This window comes from Coregonus lavaretus, assembly GCF_964263955.1.
Source record: "Coregonus lavaretus genome assembly, chromosome: 4".
NCBI lineage: Eukaryota > Metazoa > Chordata > Actinopteri > Salmoniformes > Salmonidae > Coregonus > Coregonus lavaretus.
This window is the reverse complement of record NC_139991.1, coordinates 9,105,996-9,131,456: the sequence shown is the minus strand read 5'-3', so window position 1 is coordinate 9,131,456 and position 25,461 is coordinate 9,105,996. Positions and strand designations below refer to the sequence as shown.

General features: G+C 43.7%; 1 protein-coding gene across 1 annotated transcript in view; it reads right to left on the bottom strand.

Moving 5' to 3' along the window:
- The window catches only part of LOC311128626 (RNA-binding Raly-like protein), a gene marked incomplete at its 5' end in the record, with an annotated part of 49,972 nt that extends 30,716 nt beyond the window's left edge, over window positions 1-19,256 (bottom strand). Inside the window, one exon of the mRNA XM_084160812.1 lies at window positions 19,217-19,256. Coding sequence (XP_084016938.1) covers window positions 19,217-19,256 — 40 coding nt within the window. The remainder of the gene's footprint in view (window positions 1-19,216) is intronic.
- Window positions 19,257-25,461: the final 6,205 nt, after the last annotated feature.

The window sequence follows — 25,461 nt, the reverse complement described above, 5'->3', positions numbered from 1 at the left end:
AACTCGCTCCAGCACTACAAGTACCGGCTGTTTCTGCTTTAACCAATCATATATTTTCTGTTTCTACTCTAGCCATTTACTTTGTTGTTGTCGTCATGTGGCATGAAAACAACAGAGGTTGGCAGAAACAGACTGGAACCCAGGCTGTCTATCTACACACTGACACTAACTGTGACTCTGTTGGCGCCAACCAGCATCAGAAACCCACATTTCTGTACATCAAGAGACTCTTGTCACAGCACATTAGCTCACTGGCATTGAGACACATGGCACTGGTCATTCTGACTTGCTGTGTCGCACACACATTTGTGCACGTACACTCACAAACACACGCACACAAACAAATACACACACACAAACACAACATACACACCATCCCCACGGCTCAATTATACAGGAGCCATCTTGATTACAACACATGCCAGAGCAGCTCTCCCTCCATGGCGTGTGAGAGGGGATTGTGGTTCAGAGAAGAGGGGCCATTCTAACATGGACAGATGGGAGAGGGGACTAGAGTGTGACTGGGCAGGCTGCAGAGAGAGAGATGTGATGGGGGAGTGTGCATCTTTGTGTGTGTGGTGGGCTTGTATTATTATCCTTGTGGGTACTGGATAGGATAGTAAAACAAGGAAAATTCCCAGGTCCCCATGAGGACAAAGGCTATTTTAGATTTAGGGTTAGGATTACAATTAGGGTTAGAATTACAGTTAGAGGTTTAGGGTTTTAAATTAAAATAAATGTTAGGTCCCCACAAGGATAGTAAAACATATGCTGTGTGTGTGTGTGTGTGTGTGTGCATTTGTGTAGGTTTGTCCCCCTCCCCTTTTCATATCCTGACCAAGCTAATTTGCCTGTCCTCCAGGGTCTGGGTGTGACCTAGGTCTCCTCCACCTCATGGCCCGGCTCGGGCTCTCCCTGCTGGGGTTGGCAGAGTGGGTCAGGCTGGCAGAGTGGCAGTACTCTGGAGCTCAGGCCCAGGGCCGACCCCAGTGCCCGGCCTGGCCTCCCACAGTGACAGCATGCCTGATAAACGGAGCTGTGCTGCCTAATTGCCCTCCGTCTGTCACTGGGAAATGCATGGGCTCTCAGTCTGCAGAGCTGTCACAACACACCCCGCTGTCCACTGCCTCCTGTCTACATCCACAGTGGCACACATAGGTCAACAAACACCTACAGACACATACAGTATGCACAAACAAGAAAAGTATACACCTTGCTGGTAGGAATATGCCTTGGTGAACGTTAGGTAATTTCTAACTATTTCATGTATTCTGTAGAGACATTTAGAAGAGCATTCGAAACAACCCCCCAAGCCCACAACAGTACCCTATCAAAACAAAGTCAGAATAAGCCATTACTAGCATTGAGATGATATCGTAGGTTAGCTGCATCACTATATAACATTAACCCCACAGGCTTCAGTAGAGTGACTACAACACGGCTGGGGGAATACTGTACCTTATGTTACGTTTACTGAGCTAATCGACTACAGGGTAAAGCCTTTACACAGAGAGAGAGAGAGAGAGAGAGAGAGAGAGAGAGAGAGAGAGAGAGAGCCCATGCATCCTGCTCTACAGGGGACCAACCTCAGGAGGGAGGGTTGTGTTGTTTGCTAAACACACTACAACACAAGGCAATTAGCTTTCCCTACTGCCTTCTCCATTGAAACACAAAGCAGGATGCCTCTCAACGCTAAAAACCTCTAAAAACACAACTACAAAGCTTTCAATGTCTGCAGGGGATAGAACATGATTAGCATGCCAATAATGTTGACTTTGTTGTTGATGTGTTCTTTTGTTTGGCTGTTTGAGAGACTTTTCGACTTGTAAGCAACCTGACCAGTGGTGAGTGGGTGGTTTGAAGTACAGTAGACCAACACAGAGCCTAGAGGAAACTCATCACTCTCATGAACCTGGTTGTATAAATTCAAATAACCACCAGTATGTTGCAAAATTTTCATTCAATTTCACATCTTGCATCTCTCAGTGTCTCATTTCGCCATAGCTCTGCACTTCCTACTCGAAAACTCCTGTATAGTTTTTGATCAATTCAAAGTTCTCATTTCGAGTGGGCAAGACTGCTCCCAAGCCACATGGTTCCATATAGTTAAACCTAGAGTAGTCAAAATGGGGAAGAAGAGGAGAAGATCTTCATGTCTCTGAGCTGGGGGAATGAGACAGGCTCTGAGCTGGGGGAATGAGACAGGCTCTGAGCTGGGGGAATGAAACAGGCTCTGAGCTGGGGGAATGAGACAGGCTCTGAGCTGGGGTAATGAGACAGGCTCTGAGCTGGGGTAATGAGACAGGCTCTGAGCTGGGGTAATGAGACAGGCTCTGAGCTGGGGTAATGAGACAGGCTCTGAGCTGGGGTAATGAGACAGGCTCTGAGCTGGGGTAATGAGACAGGTTCTGAGCTTGGGGAATGAGACAGGCTCTGAGATGGGTGAATGAGACAGACTCTGAGATGGGTGAATGAGACAGGCTCTGAGCTGGGTGAATGCACGAATAACTGTAAGTCACTTTGGATAAAAGCGTCTGCCAAAATGGCATATATTATTATATTCCCAGCTCCTGAACCATTAACAGATTACCAAACCATATTCCCCACTCCTGAGCAATCTACAGACAACCAAACCATAATACCATTTTACCCATTCCTCAGCCATCTCAAAAATACCAAAAGGTCTGTGCTTACACAGGCAGCCCAATTCTGATATTTTTTTCTGCTCATTGGTCTTTTGACCAATCACATCAGATCTTCTCATTTCAGATCTTTTTCAGAGCTGATCTGATTGGTCCAGAGAGCAATTAGGGGGTAAAAGATCAAAATTGGGCTGCCTGTGTAAATGCAGCCAAGGTCTTCCCCACTCCTGAGCCATTTACAGCAGACCACACTGCATGTGCCTCCCTCCGAGCGAGACCAACTGTCACTCATCAGGAGCTGCCAATCAGTGGGATCACTATCTGGGCGCATTCCGCTGCCAAGTAAATTGCATCAACAAATGGCAAATTCCTGCCAGTTCACGCTGGGTTCAAAAAAGTGTTCCAGTTGTCCCCAAAAAATGACGCTGCTGACTGAAGTGGAGTCACCACCTGCGTCAGTGAAAAAGGCTTCAAATTGCTCAATGAACAAAGGAATGTTTGGGGGAGTGTTGTGCTAATAATCGCCATCTACACGGGAGGTGTGAATTGCAGACAATTACCACGTGCCATGTGCTCAGGTAGAAGCCATAGCTATTAGCCCAAACAAAGAAAACCATGTTTAAAAGTGGCACTCCAGTCGGCATTTCACCTCATTTATGACCTGATTTACAAACAGTAGTGGTGCATGGGTAAAATAACTGGGGAAGCCAAGCCTTTTTCACTGACGCAGGTGGTGACTCCACTTCAGTCAGCAGCGTAATTGTTTGGGGACAACTGGAACACTTTTTTGAACCCAGCGTGAACTGGCAGGAATTTGCCATTTGTTGATGCAATTTACTTGGCAGCGGAATGCGCCCAGATAGTGATCCCACTGATTGGCAGCTCCTGATGAGTGACAGTTGGTCTCGCTCGGAGGGAGGCACATGCAGTGTGGTCTGCTGTAAATGGCTCAGGAGTGGGGAAGACCTTGGCTGCATTTACATAGGCAGCCCAATTTTGATCTTTTCCCCCCTGACCACTTTCTCATTTCCTGCTCTGCATTTAGCTATTCAGATATTCTGTATCTTTATTGATTTTGTAAGAATAGACATTGCAGTGTTTCCAGCTGATGGTGACCTAAAATTGTGTTATGCAAAGTGTGCTTGTCTGTTGATGTGAGTATCTTTGCCTTCCATAGCTAATACTTTGATGAGAACATGTACTATTTCTAAATGGCCTGTAACAGAGTCAAATGCAGTATGAAAATAAAACTAATTTGGTTTCAAGGAACTACAATAATTACGGGGAGAGATGAAAGGAAACAAAAGCAATACAATGCAATTAGCTTTCCCACTGTGATCTCAATCCAAACACATACCAGGATGCCTCTCAACACTAAAAACATCTAAAAACACAACCACAAAGCTTGTAATGTCTGCTGGGGATAGAACAGGACTATAGTGACAAGAGTGCCCATTTTTTGACACTTATGGTTATGTGTTTTGTTGTTGTTGTCTAAATGGCAGGCTTCCAGAGGTGGCATTAGCACTATGGGGGTGGAAAAGCATTTTGTGTTGAGGGGTCTGTAAACAGAGGACCCACCTGTACAGAGGACATACTCAGATTGAGAGTCTATTAAGGAAACACCAGGGAGGATGCTAACAGACTCAAAAGGGACTCAAAGTGGTCACATACACATATGTGGGTGAGGCTATAGGACAGTCACCACAGTGCAGCCAGTGCACACACACGAGTAGGCCAGGCACCCTAAGCAGATTACTCAACCCAAGTCAGGATGTGGGATGGACACACAAACACAGATGTAGGGTTGCAAAATTCCGGTTGAAAGATTCCTGAAATCAGGTGAGAATAAGCAGAAATTCCGGAAACCTCCAACCAGGATTTCTGAAAAACCTGGGAATTTGGGAAAATTCCTGGAATTTTGCAAGCCTACACAGATGGCACTGTATAGCATGAACACAGGCCTACAGTAAAAAACAAACAGCCATCTACAAGATGTTCTATGCATATTTTTTCTATTCAATTCCTTATGGAATTTCTGATTAGAGTACAACAGCAGGGGTAGGAATTAACTATTGTAAGAAACACTAAGTCCACTTTTTCAACCCCACTATTGACCTCGGTGCTAATTATCCCTTGTTCATGAGTTTATCTCCACAATCTCTGTGTTGAAGTCTGTGAACATGATGACAAAGAGGGCAGAAAGGGTGGAGGACTCAGTGTAGAATCTCATCAACCACAAAACCAGTAAACTGAAACAGAGATGTGTCATCAAACCAGCGGCTGCAGCCAGCGTCTGTCTGTCAGTGTGACCAAATTGTAGCAGAGGTCACAAGACCAAGGTCACATGAAATGAGTTGCAATCATAACCACAGGATTATAAATCCATAATCCCTACTGCCGTGTACTGACTGACTGTTGGCTCCTGCCTCTCCCACGACCTCTACTCTGCCTCACCACCAGCCATGGTAAATGCTCGTATCTAAAGCCATCTTAAATCACATTACCTGGAAGAGAGGAGGATATGCATAAACAAAAACATCCTACTTGGAATTAGGCTTTGTTTTTTATTTGTTTTTTTTCTCAGGCAAATGCTGTGACCTCTTAAACCGGGAGTCAAGCCCCCGATGTGGAAAATATGATGTAATGAAAGCCCTGAGCTGTGGAGAGAGTGGAGTGACATTTTGGCAGTTTTGTGCGCTCCAGGAACAGATTAATTGTGGGGGATCCTGCACAGCGTGGAGCCCTGTGTGTTTTTGACAAGTGGCACCGCCTTTCACACACAGGAGGCTGGCATTCTGCAGTGGCAGAGTGGGTAGTTTGTCAAACGGGACTGTTAAAGCAAAGCCCACCTTCCTGCTCACATCATGCTGACACACAGCTGTTCTCAGATCTGACTTCCTGGATCCCTCCCATCTGCTTTCTCTGACAGCAGTCCTGGTCCATCTGATCTCAGATCAGAGTCTGCTGACAGGGTCGTTACTGAAGATATCACAAGCTGAGCAATCACCAACATCACTGTCATAACAATAGGCCTAACACAGCAGCATGACGGGGAGTGGGCGTGAGAGGGAGAGAGAGGACGGAGAAAGAGACGGGAGAGAGACAGTTGAAAGAAAGAGAAAGGGGGATAGAGGGAGAGAGAGAATAGGTTAGAAAGACAGTAGAGAAGGTACATCATTGTCACGATCATCATAATGAGTGGACCAAGGCGCAGCGTGATATGCGTACATCTCTTTAATAGTGTACTTAGCAACACGATACAAAATAACAAAACAACAAAACAAAACGTGAAGTCCTCGGTCATACACAAACCTACACGGAACAAGATCCCACAAATCACAAGTGCACAAAAGGCTGCCTAAGTATGGTTCCCAATCAGAGACAACAAGCAACAGCTGATTCTCGTTGCCTCTGATTGAGAACCACCCCGGCCAACATAGAGACACATAACCTAGAACAGAACATAGGAAACGAAACATAGACACTACACAAAGAAACTAACACCCTGGCTCAACATACAAGAGTCCCCAGAGCCAGGGCGTGACAATCATAATGTTCCTGACAGTTGCATTATTGCTCTTACAAAACAACACATTAAAAAATCACGTGAAAAGAACACACATTATTTTCGGACACGTGAATTGTTAATTTCTTTGAAATGTTCATGAGTCAGATACGTGGTTTTCGGACATGAGTAACACATCGATGGGGGATTGGAAGTGATGCAGACAATTACATTGATGGAAGTTACAATCTATCTGCAATATTAAGCTGATCTACCCCCTAAAAAAAACAACAACAACAAAAAAACACATCGATGGCCACATTTTGAGGTTAGCCTACTGTAACTATAAAATACTTCTTATGTCATCATAGAACGCGTGCATGTTCAAGACAGCATGCAAAGGTCGCAGGTCTGTTGAGCTCTTTATAATTACTATAATAATCTGCGCAGAATCTCAAACAGCATTGATCACTTGCACTAGGCCTATGTACTTTTAATGTACTCTCAACTACAATCCAGGTCATTTGGTTCTGCTATTAGATGAAGCACAGTGAAAATACATTAAGTTGTTGTATATATACAAAATATCTGACATTGTATTCCCATTTGAACTTTGTTGTGCTTTTAAATGGTTGAAAGCGCAGTGATAACACATTTAGATGACAACTAAACCAAAAATCTGACACTGTTTTTCCATTGGAATTTGGTTGTGCTTTTAGATGGTTGAAGCATAGTGATAACACATGGGGAATTCAACAAACCTCTGGCTGTCTTTTCGAGTGGGAAAATAAAGGTTGAAATCTCGTTGATCAATGTCTCAACCAAATATTACCCACATTTCCACGTTGAAATGACGTGGTGTGCCCAGTGGGGACACCACATGCTCTATTCTATTGTCTCCTCTTCTAATAATTTATGTTCATTGAGGTTCAAGAAATAACACTTCCATTTTCCTATAGAATATGCCCCAGCTAGTTCCCTAGTGTTGAACACAGTCAATCAATCAGTCAGTCAATCAGTCAGTCAACCAGTCAGTCAATCAGTCAGTCAGTCAATCAATCAGTCAGTCAGTCACTCAGTCACTCAATCACTCAGTCACTCAGTCACTCAGTCACTCAGTCACTCAGTCAGTCAGCTCACATAGAGACAGGGAGCCATGGGCACACACACACACACACACACACACACACAAACACACACACACGCACACACACTGGCTCAGGGGCATGGCAGCGCAGCATACTCAAAGAGCAGAACCACTGGAGCGGCTGAGTTTCTGATACAAGCTGCCTGGCCGTACCTCTCTCAACGCATCCTTAGACATACTTAATTCAACGTTCCATATGACTTTTGCTAGTAATAAACAGGTATACTGTATGCTGTTAGGACACCATACACTCTGCCCTCTGAGAGCTTTAGAGAGATATTAGCCATGTAGGTCTCTCCCTGGTGTGAAGGGAGTGAGGCAGGGTGGCACTGTGGGGAGACGTGCTCTGAGTGGACCAGTCTCAGGGGGACTGTCTGGTGAGCCTGCTGGTGCTGCTGTGTTTACTTATTCATACCGTCTCATCTCTAATGGATCTACTGTAATGGCTCTCACTACATACACCCTTACAAAAAAAAAACACATGTGAATTGCAGTTTCACATGTGAAATTTGCGGTTTCACGTGTTAAAAGCTTTCAAATGTGAAAATCTCCCTTTTACATGTGGAATTGCATTTTCACATGTGAAAATCACATTTGCAGTTTCATATGTGGAAACACTTCCACATGTGATTGTTTTTTCACATATGAAACTGCAAATTAGATTTTTACATGTGATTATTTTTCACATGATTGTTTTTCACGTGAAAGTGAAAATCAAAATTGTAGTTTCACATGTAAGAAAACTCCAACTGTGAAAATCTCACTTTCACATGTTGAATTGCAGATTCACATGTGGGGTTAAAATAAGGTTATTTTCCTCACATGTGAATAGATGGTGTTAACATGTTGCAGTAGCAATGTTTCCACCGGTGGAATTAGGGTGACGACATTTAAAAAGGGAAAGATTTTGCGGGACATTCGCGTAACAGTGGACAGAATACATTTTTGGGGGGCAGGTTAATGGATCACGTTGAAATGGCGAAATGGTTGTGCTTTATGAAGGTCACTGCCTGTTAAAGGGGCAATCCGTAGTTGCTACATCCATTTTTGGACTTAATTAATGATATGTACCCATTGATTCTTGAAGAATATAACGTATACAGTGCCTTCAGAAAGTATTCACACCCCTTTACTTTTTCCATATTTTGTTGTGTTAGAGTCTGAATTTAAAATGGGTTCAATTGAGATTTTGTGTCACTGGCCTACACACAATACCCCATAATGTCAAAGTGGAATTATGTTTTTAGAATTTTTTACAAATTCATTAAAAATGAAAAGCTGCAATGTCTTGAGTCATTAAGAATTCAACCCCTTTGTTATGGCAAGCCTAAATAAGTTCAAGAGTAAACATTTGCTTAACAAGGCACATAATAAGTTGCATGGACTCAATAATAGTGTGCAATAATAGTGTTTACCATGAGTTTTACCTAATCTCTGTACCCCACACATACAATTATCTGTAAAGTCCCTCAGTCGAGCAGTGAATTTCAAACACACAATCAACCACAAAGACCACAAAGAAGGGCACCTATTGGTAGATTTTTAAAGCAGACATTGAATATCCCTTTGAGCATGGTGAAGTTATTAATTACACTTTGGATGGTGTATCAATACACCCAGTCACTACAAAGATACAGGCATCCTTCCTAACTCAGTTGCCGGAGAGGAAGGACACCGCTCAGGGATTTCACCATGAGGCCAATGGTGACTTTAAAACAGTTATAGAGTTTAACAGAAGGAAGCCTGTACAGAATAAAAATATTCCAAAACATGCATCCTGTTTGCAATAAGGTACTGAATACAAAGCGTTATGTTTGGGGCAAATCCAACACAACACATCACTGAGTACCACTCTCCATATTTTCAAGCATGGTGCTGGCGGCATCATGTTATGGGTATGCTTGTCATTGGCAAGGACTAGGGAGTTTTTTGGAGGGGATAGAATAATAAACGGAATAGAGCTAAGCACAGGCAAAATCGTAGCGGAAAACCTGGTCAGTCTGCTTTCCAACAGACACTGGGAGACGAATTCACCTTTCAGCAGGACAATAATCTTAAACATAAGGCCAAATATACACTGGAGTTGCTTACCAAGAAGACATTGAATGTTCCTGAGTGGCCTGGTTACAGTCTTGACTTAAATCGGCTTGAAAATCTATGGCAAGACTTGGAAATGGCTGTCTCGCAAAGACCAACAACCAACTTGACAGAGCTTGAAGAATTTAAAAAAGTAATGTGCAAATATTGTACAATCCAGGTGTGTAAAGCTCTTAGAGATTTACCCAGAAAGACTCACAGCTGTAATCGCTGCCAAATGTGATTCTGGCATGTATCGACTCAGGGGTGTGAATACTTATGTAAATGAGATATTTATATATTTCAGTTTGTGCAGAAATTATATCTCAGGGAAGCTCATCTGAATGCTCATCGTCCTCACCAGGGTCTTGACCTATGGCAGTTTGACATTGTAACTGACTTCAGTGAGCAAATGCTCACCTTCGATAGCCACTGGCACGATGGAGAAGTGTGCTCTTCATGGATGAATCCCGGTTTCAACTGTACCAGGCAGATGGCAGACAGTGTATGATGTCGTAGTGTAGGCTCTGTCGTATCCGGCCGCGACCGGGAGACCCATGGGGCGGTGCACAATTGGCCCAGGGTAGGGGAGGGAATGGCCGGCAGGGATGTAGCTCAGTTGGTAGAGCATGGCTTTGCAACGCCAGGGTTGTGGGTTCGATTCCCACGGGGGGCCAGTATGAAAAAAATAACAATAATAATGTATGCACTCACTAACTGTAAGTCGCTCTGGATAAGAGCGTCTGCTAAATTACTAAAATGTAAATGTAAAATTTGTGGGAGAGTGATTTGCTGATGTCAACGTTCTGAACAGTGCCCCATGGTGGCGGTGGGGTTATGGTATGGGCAGGCATAAGCTACAGTGAGGGAAAAAAGTATTTGATCCCCTGCTGATTTTGTACATTTGTCCAATGACAAAGACATGATCAGTCTATACTTTTAATGGTAGGTTTATTTGAACAGTGAGAGACAGAATAACAACAAAAAAATCCAGAAAAACACATGTCAAAAATGTTATAAATGTATTTGCATTTTAATGAGGGAAATAAGTATTTGACCCCTCTGCAAAACATGACTTAGTACTTGGTGGCAAAACCCTTGTTGGCAATCACAGAGGTCAGACTTTTCTTGTAGTTGGCCACCAGGTTTGCACACATCTCAGGAGCATATGTTGCCTTTATTTAATATACATTGATTTTGTCCCACTCCTCTTTGCAGATCTTCTCCAAGTCATTAAGGTTTTGAGGCTGACATTTGGCAACTCGAACCTTCAGCTCCCTCCACAGATTTTCTATGGGATTAAGGTCTGGAGACTGGCTAGGCCACTCCAGGACCTTAATGTGCTTCTTCTTGAGCCACTCCTTTGTTGCCTTGGCCGTGTGTTTTGGGTCATTGTCATGCTGGAATACCCATCCACGACCGATTTTCAATGCCCTGGCTTGACGGTACATGGCCCCGTCCATCATCCCTTTGATGCAGTGAAGTTGTCCTGTCCCCTTAGCAGAAAAACACCCCCAAAGCATAATGTTTCCACCTCCATGTTTGACAGTGGGGATGGTGTTCTTGGGGTCATAGGCAGCATTCCTCATCCTCCAAACACGGCGAGTTGAGTTGATGCCAAAGAGCTCGATTTTGGTCTCATCTGACCACAACACTTTCACCCAGTTCTCCTCTGAATCATTTGGATGTTCATTGGCAAACTTCAGACGGCCCTGTATATGTGCTTTTTTGAGCAGGGGGACCTTGCGGGCGCTGCAGGATTTCAGTCCTTCACGGTGTAATGTGTTACCAATTGTTTTCTTGGTGACTATGGTCCCAGCTGCCTTGAGATCATTGACAAGATCCTCCCGTGTAGTTCTGGGCTGATTCCTCACCGTTCTCATGATCATTGCAACTCCACGAGGTGAGATCTTGCATGGAGCCCCAGGCCGAGGGAGATTGACAGTTCTTTTGTGTTTCTTCCATTTGCAAATAATCGCACCAACTGTTGTCACCTTCTCACTAAGCTGTTGGTGATGGTCTTGTAGCCCATTCCAGCCTTGTGTAGGTCTACAATCTTGTCCCTGACATCCTTGGAGAGCTCTTTGGTCTTGGCCATGGTGGAGCGTTTAGAATCTGATTGATTGATTGCTTCTGTGGACAGGTGTCTTTTATACAGGTATTAAACTGAGATTAGGAGCACTCCCTTTAAGAGTGTGCTCCTAATCTCAGCTCGTTACCTGTATAAAAGACACCTGGGAGCCAGAAATCTTTCTGATTGAGAGGGGGTCAAATACTTATTTCCCTCATTAAAATGCTAATCAATTCATAACATTTTTGACATGTGTTTTTCTGGATTTTGTTGTTGTTATTCTGTCTCTCACTGTTCAAATAAACCCACAATTAAAATTATATTCTGATCATTTCTTTGTCAGTGGGCAACGTACAAAATCAGCAGGGGATCAAATACTTTTTTCCCTCACTGTATGGACAACGAACACAATTGCATTTTATCGATGGCAATTTGAATGCACAGAAATACCGTGACAAGATCCTGAGGCCCATTGTCGTGCCATTCATCCATCACCTCATATTTCAGCATGATAATGCACGGCCCAATGTCGCAAGGATCTGTACACAATTCCTGGAAGCTGAAAATGTCCCAGTTCTTCCCTGGCCTGCATACTTACCAGACATGTCACCCATTGAGCATGCTTGGGATGCTCTGGAGCGACGTGTACGACAGCGTGTTCCAGTTCCCGCCAATATCCAGCAACTTCACACAGCCATTGAAGAGGAGTGGGACAACATTCCACAGGCCACAATCGACAGCCTGATCAACTCTATGTGAAGGAGATGTGTCGCGCTGCATGAGGCAAATGGTGGTCACACCAGATATTGGCTGGTTTTCTGATCCACACCCCCCTACCTATTTTTTAAAAGGTATCTGTGACCAACAGATGGATATCTATATTGCCAGTCATGTGAAATCCATAGATTAGTGCCTAATTTATTTATTTAAATTGACTGATTTCCTTATATGAACTGTAACTCAGTAAAATCTTTGAAAATGTTGCATGTTGCGTTTATATTTTTGTTCAGTGTATTTAAATGAATTAAAATCCTCGGATCATGATGATGCCTGTGTTTTCTACTGCTTTTGGGGCGGCAGGTAGCTTAGTGGTTAAGAGTGTTGTGCCACTAACCGAAAGGTCGCTGGTTCTAATCTCCGAGCCGACTAGGTGAAAAATCTGTCGATGTGCCCTTGAGCAAGGCACTTAACCCTAAATGCTCCTGTAAGTCGCTCTGGATAAGAGCGTCTGCTTACTTATTATTATTATTATATATATTATTTAAAACAGGGGTAGGCAACCCTGGTCCTGGAGTTCCGAGGGGCACTTCATGTTTTTGATTTAACCGACCTGGAAGACCAGGTGTGTTGAATATAGGCAATCACTGAACTGATCAATTAGCTCAGTTGGTCAGGTGTGGTGCCTAGTTGGAACAAAATCCTGCAGTACCTGCGACACTCCAGGAACAGGGTTGCCTACCCCGATCTAAAAGCACAACCAAATTCCAATGGAAAAACAGATTTTTGGTTTAGTTGTCATCTAAATGTGTTATCACTGCGCTTTCAACCATTTAAAAGCACAACAAAGTTCAAATGGGAATACAATGTCAGAAATTTTTTATTTATACAACAACTTAATGTATTATCACTGTGCTTCATCTAATAGCAGAACCAAATGACCTGGATTGTAGTTGAGATTACGTTAAAAGTACATACAGTGCCTTGCAAAAGTATTCATTCCCCTTGGCGTTTTTCCTATTTTGTTGTATTACAACCTGTAATTTAAATGGATTTTTATTTGGATTTCATGTAATGGACATACACAAAATAGTCCAAATTGGTGAAGTGAAATTAAAAAAATAACTTGTTTCAAAGAATTCAAAAAAATAAATAACGGAAAAGTGGTGCGTGCATATGTATTCACCCCCTTTGCTATGAAGCCCCTAAATAAGATCTGGTGCAACCAATTACCTTCAGAAGTCATATAATTAGTTAAATAAAGTACACCTGTGTGCAGTCTAAGTGTCACATGATCTGTCACATGATCTCAGTATATATACACCTGTTCTGAAAGGCCCCACATTCTGCAACACCACTTAGCATGGGGCACCACCAAGCAAGCGGCACCATGAAGACCAAGGAGCTCTCCAAACAGGTCTGGGACAAAGTTGTGGAGAAGTACAGATCAGGGTTGGGTTATAAAAAAATATCAGAAATGTTGAACATCCCACGGATCACCATTAAATCCATTATTAAAAAATTGAAAGAATATGGCACCACAACAAACCTGCCAAGAGAGGGCCGCCCACCAAAACTCACGGACCAGGCAAGGAGGGCATTAATCAGAGAGGCAACAAAGACACCAAAGATAACCCTGAAGGAGCTGCAAAGCTCCACAGCGGAGATTGGAGTATCTGTCCATAGGACCACATTAAGCCGTACACTCCACAGATCTGGGCTTTACGGAAGAGTGGCCAGAAAAAAAGCCATTGCTTAAAGAAAAAAATAAGCAAACACGTTTGGTGTTCGCCAAAAGGCATGTGGGAGACTCCCCAAACATATGGAAGAAGGTACTCTGGTCAGATGAGACTAAAATTGAGCTTTTCGGCCATCAAGGAAAATGCTATGTCTGGCGCAAACCCAACACCTCTCATCACCCCGAGAACACCATCTTCCGACTTCAACTGTATGTCCATTTTCCCACCAGAGGTGTGGTTCAATCAAACTGACTTTTTAGCGGATAAAATGCTGCATGTGATGACAGTCCACATAAAAGCACTTTTGCGCTTAAGGCCTAGATTCAATCAGATCAAGTGTTAACCTGCAATAGCAGAAGACCACATAGCGATGTTTTGGCAGTGTCGGCTGTCAAATCAGTGAGCAGCTGCTCTTGCGATCATTGTCACTAAGCCACACCCTCCCCACTCGAATAAGAAGTTCCGAACGAGAAAGCGTAGGATATATATAAATAATTACACTTAACAGAGTAGGTAAGTAAGCATTTCACTGTAAGGTCTACACCTGTTGTATTCGGCGCATGTGACGAATAACATTTGATTTGATTTGATCCTAATCGAGGTGTAGATTGCATCTCACATTCCAGTGTGCAACTTGTAAACAAGGCTGCATGGGATTTCTGTTAATGCAACTCCGTGACGCCAATGGTAATGTCCGCTTTAGGTACAGTGGGGGAAAAAAGTATTTAGTCAGCCACCAATTGTGCAAGTTCTCCCACTTAAAAAGATGAGAGAGGCCTGTAATTTTCATCATAGGTACACGTCAACTATGACAGACAAAATGAGGGAAAAAAATCCAGAAAATCACATTGTATTGAATTTATTTGCAAATTATGGTGAAAAATAAGTATTTGGTCAATAACAAAAGTTTCTCAATTCCAGTGTGCAACTTGTAAACAAGGCTGCATGGGATTTCTGTTAATGCAACTCCGTGACGCCAATGGTAATGTCCGCTTTAGGTACAGTGGGGGAAAAAAGTATTTAGTCAGCCACCAATTGTGCAAGTTCTCCCACTTAAAGATGAGAGAGGCCTGTAATTTTCATCATAGGTACACGTCAACTATGACAGACAAAATTAGGGAAAAAAATCCAGAAAATCACATTGTATTGAATTTATTTGCAAATTATGGTGAAAAATAAGTATTTGGTCAATAACAAAAGTTTCTCAATTCCAGTGTGCAACTTGTAAACAAGGCTGCATGGGATTTCTGTTAATGCAACTCCGTGACGCCAATGGTAATGTCCGCTTTAGGTACAGTGGGGGAAAAAAGTATTTAGTCAGCCACCAATTGTGCAAGTTCTCCCACTTAAAGATGAGAGAGGCCTGTAATTTTCATCATAGGTACACGTCAACTATGACAGACAAAATGAGGGAAAAAAATCCAGAAAATCACATTGTATTGAATTTATTTCCAAATTATGGTGAAAAATAAGTATTTGGTCAATAACAAAAGTTTCTCAATACTTTGTTATATACCCTTTGTTGGCAATGACACAGGTCAAACGTTTTCTGTAAGTCTTCACAAGGTTTTCACACACTGTTGCTGGTATTTTGGGCCATTCCTCCATGCAGATCTCCTCTAGAGCAGTGATGTTTTGGGGCTGTCGCTGGGCAACACGGACTTTCAACTCCCTCCAAAGATTTTCTATGGGGTTGAGATCTGGAGACTGGCTAGGCCACTCCAGGACCTTGAAATGCTTCTTACGAAGCCACTCCTTCGTTGCCCGGGCGGTGTGTTTGGGATCATTGTCATGCTGAAAGACCCAGCCACGTTTCATCTTCAATGCCCTTGCTGATGGAAGGAGGTTTTCACTCAAAATCTCACGATACATGGCCCCATTCATTCTTTCCTTTACACGGATCAGTCGTCCTGGTCCCTTTGCAGAAAAACAGCCCCAAAGCATGATGTTTCCACCCCCATGCTTCACAGTAGGTATGGTGTTCTTTGGATGCAACTCAGCATTCTTTGTCCTCCAAACACGACGAGTTGAGTTTTTACCAAAAAGTTCTATTTTGGTTTCATCTGACCATATGACATTCTCCCAATCCTCTTCTGGATCATCCAAATGCACTCTAGCAAACTTCAGACGGGCCTGGACATGTACTGGCTTAAGCAGGGGGACACGTCTGGCACTGCAGGATTTGAGTCCCTGGCGGCGTAGTGTGTTACTGATGGTAGGCTTTGTTACTTTGGTCCCAGCTCTCTGCAGGTCATTCACTAGGTCCCCCCGTGTGGTTCTGGGATTTTTGCTCACCGTTCTTGTGATCATTTTGACCCCACGGGGTGAGATCTTGCGTGGAGCCCCAGATCGAGGGAGATTATCAGTGGTCTTGTATGTCTTCCATTTCCTAATAATTGCTCCCACAGTTGATTTCTTCAAACCAAGCTGCTTACCTATTGCAGATTCAGTCTTCCCAGCCTGGTGCAGGTCTACAATTTTGTTTTTGGTGTCCTTTGACAGCTCTTTGGTCTTGGCCATAGTGGAGTTTGGAGTGTGACTGTTTGAGGTTGTGGACAGGTGTCTTTTATACTGATAACAAGTTCAAACAGGTGCCATTAATACAGGTAACGAGTGGAGGACAGAGGAGCCTCTTAAAGAAGAAGTTACAGGTCTGTGAGAGCCTGAAATCTTGCTTGTTTGTAGGTGACCAAATACTTATTTTCCACCATAATTTGCAAATAAATTCATTAAAAATCCTACAATGTGATTTTCTGGATTTTTTTCCCTCAATTTGTCTGTCATAGTTGACGTGTACCTATGATGAAAATTACAGGCCTCTCTCATCTTTTTAAGTGGGAGAACTTGCACAATTGGTGGCTGACTAAATACTTTTTTCCCCACTGTATAATGCAGGGAGCCACTTGTGGTTTTGACAGCTGTAATGCAGTTCCACCTAAGACACCGTCAAAACAACTGCTATGTGGATGTTGGCTAAAGCGGATCTGATTGAATCGAGCCCTCAGTTTTCATGTACTGAATAAAAAACTAAAGTTTAATGTGTTTCCATTGCATTTTTAACAATACGTATGGTTTTGTCACAAAAACTGTTGCGATAAATAGCATACTTGCCCAATCTGGTTTTGGCGCATGCTCTATAGACAAAAGTTTGCTGATAAAGTTGACAGGGTAGGTTATATGATGATATGGAAAAAAGCAAGATCCTTTTTTATTTTCAGAATTGGCAGCCAAGCACCGGTCATCATGATAACAGCATCATTTAAATAATAGCCTACCCTCAATATTTATTGGATATTTGCATGAAGCTCATCACGGCACTTAACCACATAAGTTATTAAGTTATTTATTTTTCCATGTCGTGATGGTAGTAGGCTACAACATCATCACGTGACTCCAAGTTTACTGAGACATTATGGTTTTTCTGTCAATATTTGCGCATTAAAAGCGTTTCCACCGCAATTGTTGCATAATCTTTTTAACAGACATAATAAATATCCCACGTTGTCTAGCGTATTTAGTTTTGTCGACATTGGGAAGTTTTACCATAAGGCCTGTCGTGACTTTTTTTATGCATCAGGTCATTTATCTGCATGAAATGGTTAGATGGAAACTTGGTTGCTGTGATTGTTTTCAATTAAAATGGTCAAAAATAAAAAAGCTTCATAGCAAAGGGCAATTTCTCAAGCAAGAATTTTGCTAGGACTGTCTAGGAGTGGTCTGAGTGGGGAAGGGAAAACTGGCAATTAGCTGTTATTGGCAGAGAGGTTTGGAACTCTCTTTCTTATTGGTCTATTAAGTCATTTACCGCATTGTGATGTCACCACAATTTCTTAGTATCATTCCAACCTCATAGTGTGGAAATATATATACAACACATTTTTGACCGCAGTGGGCCTTTAATAATGTCGTCGGCCCCCTTGCCCTTTCTCTCTTTTTCTGGACTGTCCGATATTCTAGTTGCAGACAGGCATACAGACAGACAGGCATACAGACAGGCATACCAGTATCTAATAACTGCTCTATCAAAGCTGAAAAATGTGTTGGCTCACACATCAGAAACAGTGGTATCCCCCAGGTCCCAGAATCACACACACACACACACACACACACACACACACACACACACACACACACACACACACACACACACACACACACACACACACACACACACACACACACACACACACACACACACACACACACACACACACACACACACACACACACACACACACACACACACGTATGCAGTGGGTTAGACATGCAATAGAAATACCATCTTTCCCTGTGCACCGATCTAATCCCACTCTCCACAGTTATTGACAACCCCAGTGAAGGCACAGCTGGGTAGAAGGTTCAGCTCTAGCCCTCGGTCCTGAAGACTCTCTCTCTCTCCTGTCATTTCTGCTCCAGTGAGAGAGAGCTGACCCTGTGCCCTTATTCTTCCTCCTGAGCTGCTCTGGTCTCGGCTGAAGCACAGAATCGATTAACACAGTCTAGCACTGCAGGAGAGCCTGTCAAACACACAGCCTGACACCTCAAAACCAACACCACTCCGTTGGCCAACACACTATCACAGTTACGGACATCTGTCATAACGCAATCTCATGCACCCATGCTCACACATACTGTAGCATGTATGTAGACACGCATTAGTGATCTCTTTCTTCCTCTCTGTCTGACTCTCTCTCTCTCTGGCTATCTCTCTCTCGCAAGCACACACACCCACGTGCACACGCGCACACACACACACAAATGAATGACAGACACATAACACGCTCTCATCACACCCACGTCCTCTCAAACACACCTCTCCAGTCCTTGGTTAAGCACAGCTGTGTTCGGAGAGTAAACAGCCGAGTTCCTGTCACCTCAACTCAGGATCCTTTCACTACCTCACTCACTCCTTCTCTCTCTCCTTCTCTCATTCTGTCTCTCCTTCCATTAGACAGGGTTATCCCTGGCCAGGCGTAAGGGTGGGCATGAGGAAATACCAGAGGGAGAGAGAAAGGGGGGATAGAGTAAGGAGAGGGGAAATAGGGACTGAGGGATTCAGGGAATAGAGAGGCAGTGGGAGAGAAACCAAGAGAAATTAGGGAGGAAGGAGAAAAAGAGATGGGAAAGAAAGGAGAGTGAAAAGCAGAAAAAGGGGGGTGAAGAAAGGGATAGACGGGGAGAGACAAAAACAGGGAGGGAGGTAGAAGGTAGAAGGGAGGTAGAAGCAGAGAGAGAGTGAGTAGGAGATGTATACATACACACTGAAACATAGAGACACAGATACACATAGTGGTATCTATAGCCTGGCATACTCACATCGTGGGCTGCGGTGGTGCTCACTTTTAAACAGGGTCATATCAGGGACGCCAAACAAAGAGGGCGGCTGTGGCTTGCAGAATGGAGACAGACAGATGGCTGGATGCTTTCCCTGCTTCTCTCTCTCGCAATCACTCTCTTTTCCTCTCTCCTTATGTCCTCTTTATCTCTCTTCCTGTTTTCGCTCTCTCTCTCTGCAGGCAGGCAGGCAGGCTGTGGACTGACGACTGTGTTCCTACTGAATCAATGACAGAGCAGTTAGAGCAACACCAACAGTATGTACCATCAGTCCTTCTGCAGCGGGGGTGGACAGATGAAGCACTGGGTTAGCCCATTAGCTCCCAGCAGGCAGGGGGGGTTAGTGTAAGTGTGCAGCTGGTTTTCTCACAGCAACGGGAGCCTGGCTGGGGCTCAGGGCTTATAGAGTCTGCCCAGGCAAAGAGAGAGCTGCCAAGAAGTGTGTGTGTGTGTGTGTGTGTGTGTGTGCGTGCGTGTATGCGTGTGTGTGTGTAGGGTGTGGTGAGGAGAGGGTAACTCTATCCACAGCCGGGGGCTGAGGGAGTGAAGGGGGACAGGGGAGGGCAGGGGTCTAAGAGAGGAGCAAGAATCTGAGGACACAGTGGAGCCACACACAGAGATGAAGAGAGGAGCTCACCACTGACCTCATATCACACAGGGATCAAATCAAATCAAATCAAATTGTATTGGCCACATGCGCCGAATACAACAGGTGTAGACATTACCGTGAAATGCTTACTTACAGCCCTTAACCAACAATGTATTTATTTCTTAATAAAAAAGTAAAATAAAACAACAACAACAAAAAAGTGTTGAGAATAAAAGAGCAGACGTAAAATAAAATAACAGTAGGGATGTACTGGGCCGTACGCACTACCCTCTGTAGTGCTTTGCGGTCGGAGGCCGAGCAGTTGCCATACCAGGCGGTGATGCAACCAGTCAGGATGCTCTCGATGGTGCAGCTGAATAACTTTTTGAGGATCTGAGGACCCATGCCAAATCTTTTCAGTCTCCTGAGGGGGAATAGGCTTTGTCGTGCCCTCTTCACGACTGTCTTGGTGTGTTTGGACCATGATAGTTTGTTGGTGATGTGGACACCAAGGAACTTGAAGCTCTCAACCTGTTCCACTACAGCCCTGTCGATGAGAATGGGGGCGTGCTCAGTCCTCATTTTTTTCCTGTAGTCCACAATCATCTCCTTTGTCTTGGTCATGTTGAGGGAGAGGTTGTTATCCTGGCATCACACGGTCAGGTCTCTGACCTCCTCCCTATAGGCAGTCTCATCATTGTCGGTGATCAGGCTTACAACTGTTGTGTCGTCGGCAAACTTAATGATGGTGTTGGAGTCGTGCCTGGCCATGCAGTCATGGGTGTACAGGGAGTACAGGAGGGGACTGAGCACGCACCCCTGAGGGGCCCCCGTGTTGAAGGATCAGCGTGGCAGATGTGTTGTTACCTACCCTTACCACCTGGGGGCGGCCCGTCAGGAAGTCCAGGATCCAGTTGCAGAGGGAGGTGTTTAGTCCCAGGATCCTTAGCTTAGTGATGAGCTTTGAGGGCACTTTGGTGTTGAACGCTGAGCTGTAGTCAATGAATAGCATTCTCATGTAGGTGTTCCTCTTGTCCAGGTGGGAAAGGGCAGTGTGGAGTGCAATAGAAATTGCATCATCTCTGGATCTGTTGGGGTGGTATGCAAATTGGAGTGGGTCTAGGGTTTCTGGGATAATGGTGTTGATGTGAGCCTGACCAGCCTTTCAAAGCACTTCATAGCTACAGACGTCAGTGCTACGGGTCGGTAGTCATTTAGGCAGGTTATCTTAGTGTCCTTGGGCACGGAAACTATGGTGGTCTGCTGAAACATGTTGGTATTACAGACTCAGTCAGGGACATGTTGAAAATGTCGGTGAAGACACATGCCAGTTGGTCAGCACATGCTCGGAGTACACGTCCTGGTAATCCGTCTGGCCCTGCTGCCTTGTGAATGTTGACCTGCTTAAAAGTCTTACGCACATCGGCTACGGAGAGCGTGATCACATAGTCATCCGGAACAGCTGGTGCTCTCATGCATGCTTCAGTGCTGCTTGCCTCGAAGCGAGCATAGAAGTGGTTTAGCTCATCTTGTAGGCTTGTGTCACTGGGCAGCTCGTGGCTGTGCTTTCCTTTGTAGTCTGTAATAGTTTTCAAGCCCTGCCACATCCGACGAGCGTCAGAGCCGGTGTAGTAGGATTCAATCTTAGTCCTGTATTGACTCTTTGCCTGTTTGATGGTTCAACGGAGGGCATAGCGGGATTTCTTATAAGCGTCCGGGTTAGAGTCCCGCTCCTTGAAAGCGGCAGCTCTACCCTTTAGCTCAGTGCGGATGTTGCCTGTAATCCATGGCTTCTGGTTGGGGTATGTACGTACGGTCACTGTGGGGACGATGTTATCGATGCACTTATTGATGAAGCCAGTGACTGATGTGGTGTACTCCTCAATGCTATCCGAAGAATCCCGGAACATGTTCCAGTCTGTGCAAGCAAAACAGTCCTGTAGCTTAGCATCTACGTCATCTGACAACTTTTTTATTAACTGAGTCACTGGTGCTTCCTGCTTTAGTTTTTGCTTATATGCAGGAATCAGGAGGATAGAGTTATGGTCAGATTTGCCAAATGGAGGGCGAGGGAGAGCTTTGTATGCGTCTCTGTGTGTGGAGTAAAGGGGGTCTAGAGTTTTTTTTCCTCTGGTTGCACATTTCACATGCTGGTAGAAATTAGGTAGAACAGATTTAAGTTTCCCTGCATTAAAGTCCCCAGCCACTAGGAGCGCTGCCTCTGGATGAGCGTTTTCCTGTTTAGTTATGGCCTTATACAGCTCATTGAGTGCAATCTTAATGCCAGCATTGGTTTGTGGTGGTAAATAGACAGCTATGAAAAATATAGATGAAAACTCTCTTGGTAAATAGTGTGGTCTACAGCTTATCATAAGGTACTCTACCTCAGGTGAGAAAAACCTAGAGACTTCCTTAGTATTTGATTTTGTGCACCAGCTGTTGTTTACAAATATACACAGACCGCCACCCTTTGTCTTACCGGAGTCAGCCGTTCTATCCTGCCGATGTAGCGTATAGCCCGCTAGCTGTATGTTGTCCATGTCGTCGTTCAGCCACAACTCGGTGAAACATAAGTTATTACAGTTTTTAATGTCCCGTTGGTAGGATAAGCGTAATCGTAGGTCATCTAATTTATTTTCCAATGATTGAAGATTGGCTAATAGGATTGATGGAAGAGGCAGTTTACTCGCTCGCCGTCGGATCCTTACGAGGCACCCCGACCTACGTCCACGATATCTCCGTCTCTTTCTCCTGCGAATTACGGGGATTTGGGCCTTGTCGGGTGTCTGTAGGATATCCTTCGCAGCCGCCTCGTTGAAGAAAACATATTCGTCCAATACGAGGTGAGTAATCGCTGTCCTGATATCCAGAAGCTCTTTTTGGTTATAAGAGATGATGGCAGAAACATTATGTACAGAATAAATTACAAATAACGCGAAAAAACACACATAATAGTACAATTGGTTAGAGGGCTGTAAAACGGCAGCCATCTTCTCCGGCGCCATCATCACATTATACACACGCACTCACACACACCAAACACACACACACGTCATACAGAGAATGTGGGTGTTGTGGGTGACAACTGGATGAGTTAACAGTGGAGATACTTGAGGATTAATAAGGTATGATGATCCTGGTCCAGTAGAGTGAGACAGAGGGAGGGGAAAGAGGGAGAGAGAGAGATAGAGAGAGAGAGAGAGAGAGAGAGAGAGAGAGAGAGAGAGAGAGAGAGAGAGAGAGAGAGAGAGAGAGAGAGAGAGAGAGAGAGAGAGAGAGAGAGAGGGATCAATAAAGAGAGGGGGGAAAGAGAGAGAGAGAGAGAGAGAGGGGGGGGGGGCGATAGAGAGAGAGAGAGAGACAGAGAGACAGAGAGAGCGATAGAGGGGGGAGAGGGAGCGATAGAGAGAGAGAGAGAAGGGGGAGAGAAAGAGAGAGGGGTGAGACTCATCTCCCTGTTGTAGAGAGAGGAACATTAATTAAGCCTTATCTAAGACTGAGTCATTCTACAGAGGCTAATACACACACATGCATGCAATCAAACGCTGAACACACGCTCACACACATACAGTATAAACACAGGCAGTGTCCCTCGAGTGCAATGTGATTAGGCTGAGGAGATAGAGATTAGAGACAGGTATAGCAAACCTCTGTTGTTTGTTTCCCTCCACTTGATTAACCAGTAATTTAACAGAAACATGTCAATGCAGAGTGGACCCCATCAGACAACTCCACAGTGTGGACACCTACCCTTAAACACTCATACAGTGCCTTCAGAAAGTATTCACACCCCTTGACTTTTTCCACATTTTCCACAGCCCGAATTTAAAATTGATTACATTTAGATTTTGTGCCACTGATCTATATACCAATACCCCACAATGTCAAAGGGGATTTTTTTTGTTGAAATTATTACAAATTAATAAACCTTTAAAGCTGAAATGTCTTGAGTCAATAAGTATTCAACCACTTTGTTATGGCAAGCCTAAATACGTTCAGGAGTAAACATTTGCTTAACAAGTCACATAATAAGTTGCATGGACTCAGTCTGTGTCAGTGGCGTGTGTTCATGGATGCTAAGGGAATTTATCTTTCATCATTCTGTGTTTTCATAATTTTCCTGAATCTCACCGGAGAAATCATCTGATGCTGTCTGGACCAAAAGAGTGTGACATGTTGCCACAGTAGCATTTGATTGATTGATGCCAGCAAGCATTTGGCCTCCCTTGATTAAAAAAAATCTAAAATAATTAGCCACATCCAAAGCAAAACGTAATTGTTTCTGGTCTGCCTGCCTTGTTGTCCTGCAGTAGCTAGCTTGCTAAATCGGCCCTTTCCTAAGCCATGGATGGAGACGGGGATTTGGACTTGTGGTTTTGACTTAATTCTCTGTACAGGCCAATGATTATGATGGCGAAGATTATGAGACGATTGAAGTTCAATTTGTAGCCTAGTAGGCTCACGTTAACTAGCTAGCTAACTTAGCTGGTTCATAGTTGCCTATGCGAGGAAGTTAGCTACTGAAAAACTAAAAGCGTACTGTATGACAGAGCCATAGACCGTTTTGCCAACATGAAAGAGAGGAGGATGGCATTGGCTTTCAACTAGTCTACAAGTAAGGTGAGTCAACATTATTTTTGTACTTGCGCATGCATGCATGCACGCACACACACACATAGAAATCAGTACCATGGACAGCCACATGATATTTAGGAACATTGATTGGACTAAATTGTTTTTGGTATCTTTAAGTTTGTTTTCACTGTATTAAACTAAGCATATATAGCCTAGTTGATTTGATGATGTTTAAATGTTTAAGTTGAAATGGTGCTTGAATAGCGGAGGCAGTGCTCCTGTTGTCTTTGTGCTGACTTGCGGTAACTCAGTGGTTCTAAAGCAGTAGTTGTTTAGTTAACTGTCGAAAACATTAACTTGCTTGACCATACTGTAGGTCATGTAACTGTTTGTTACAAGCAATATTTGCTTTGTGGACTTCACTGGACAGATGTTGCTCTATGGCAAGACTTGAAAATGCCTGTCTAGCAATGATCAACAACCAAATTGACAGAGCTTGAAGAATAAATAAAAAAAGAGGCAAAAATTGTACAATCCAGGTGTGCAAAGCTCTTAGAGACTTACCCAAAAAGACTCATAGCTGTAATCGCTGCCAAAGGTGATTTTAACATGTATTGACTCAGGAGGTTGAATACTTATCTAATCAAGATATTATTTTACAATATATATAATTTTTCTTCCACTTTGACATTACAGAGTATTTTGTGTAGATCATTGAAAAAAACGAACAATTAAATCAATTTTAATCCCAATTTGTAACACAAAAAAATGTGGAAAAAGTCAAGGGGTGTAAATACTTTCTGAAGACATGCATCCATGCAGATATAGGCAAGAAATCATGTACATGTGCACAAATACACATACGTACACAAGTTTGCATGCACAAAAACACGCACGCACACACACACACACATACAGCATAAATAAATCCATGAAGGCTGAGCCTAGGATAAATACTTCTGCTGTAGCTCCCTGCATCATTAATATCACTTAGGCCTGTGTTTACAATCATCATAACCATTAACACCAAAATCAACTGAATCCATCTGTAACCATCAGCATA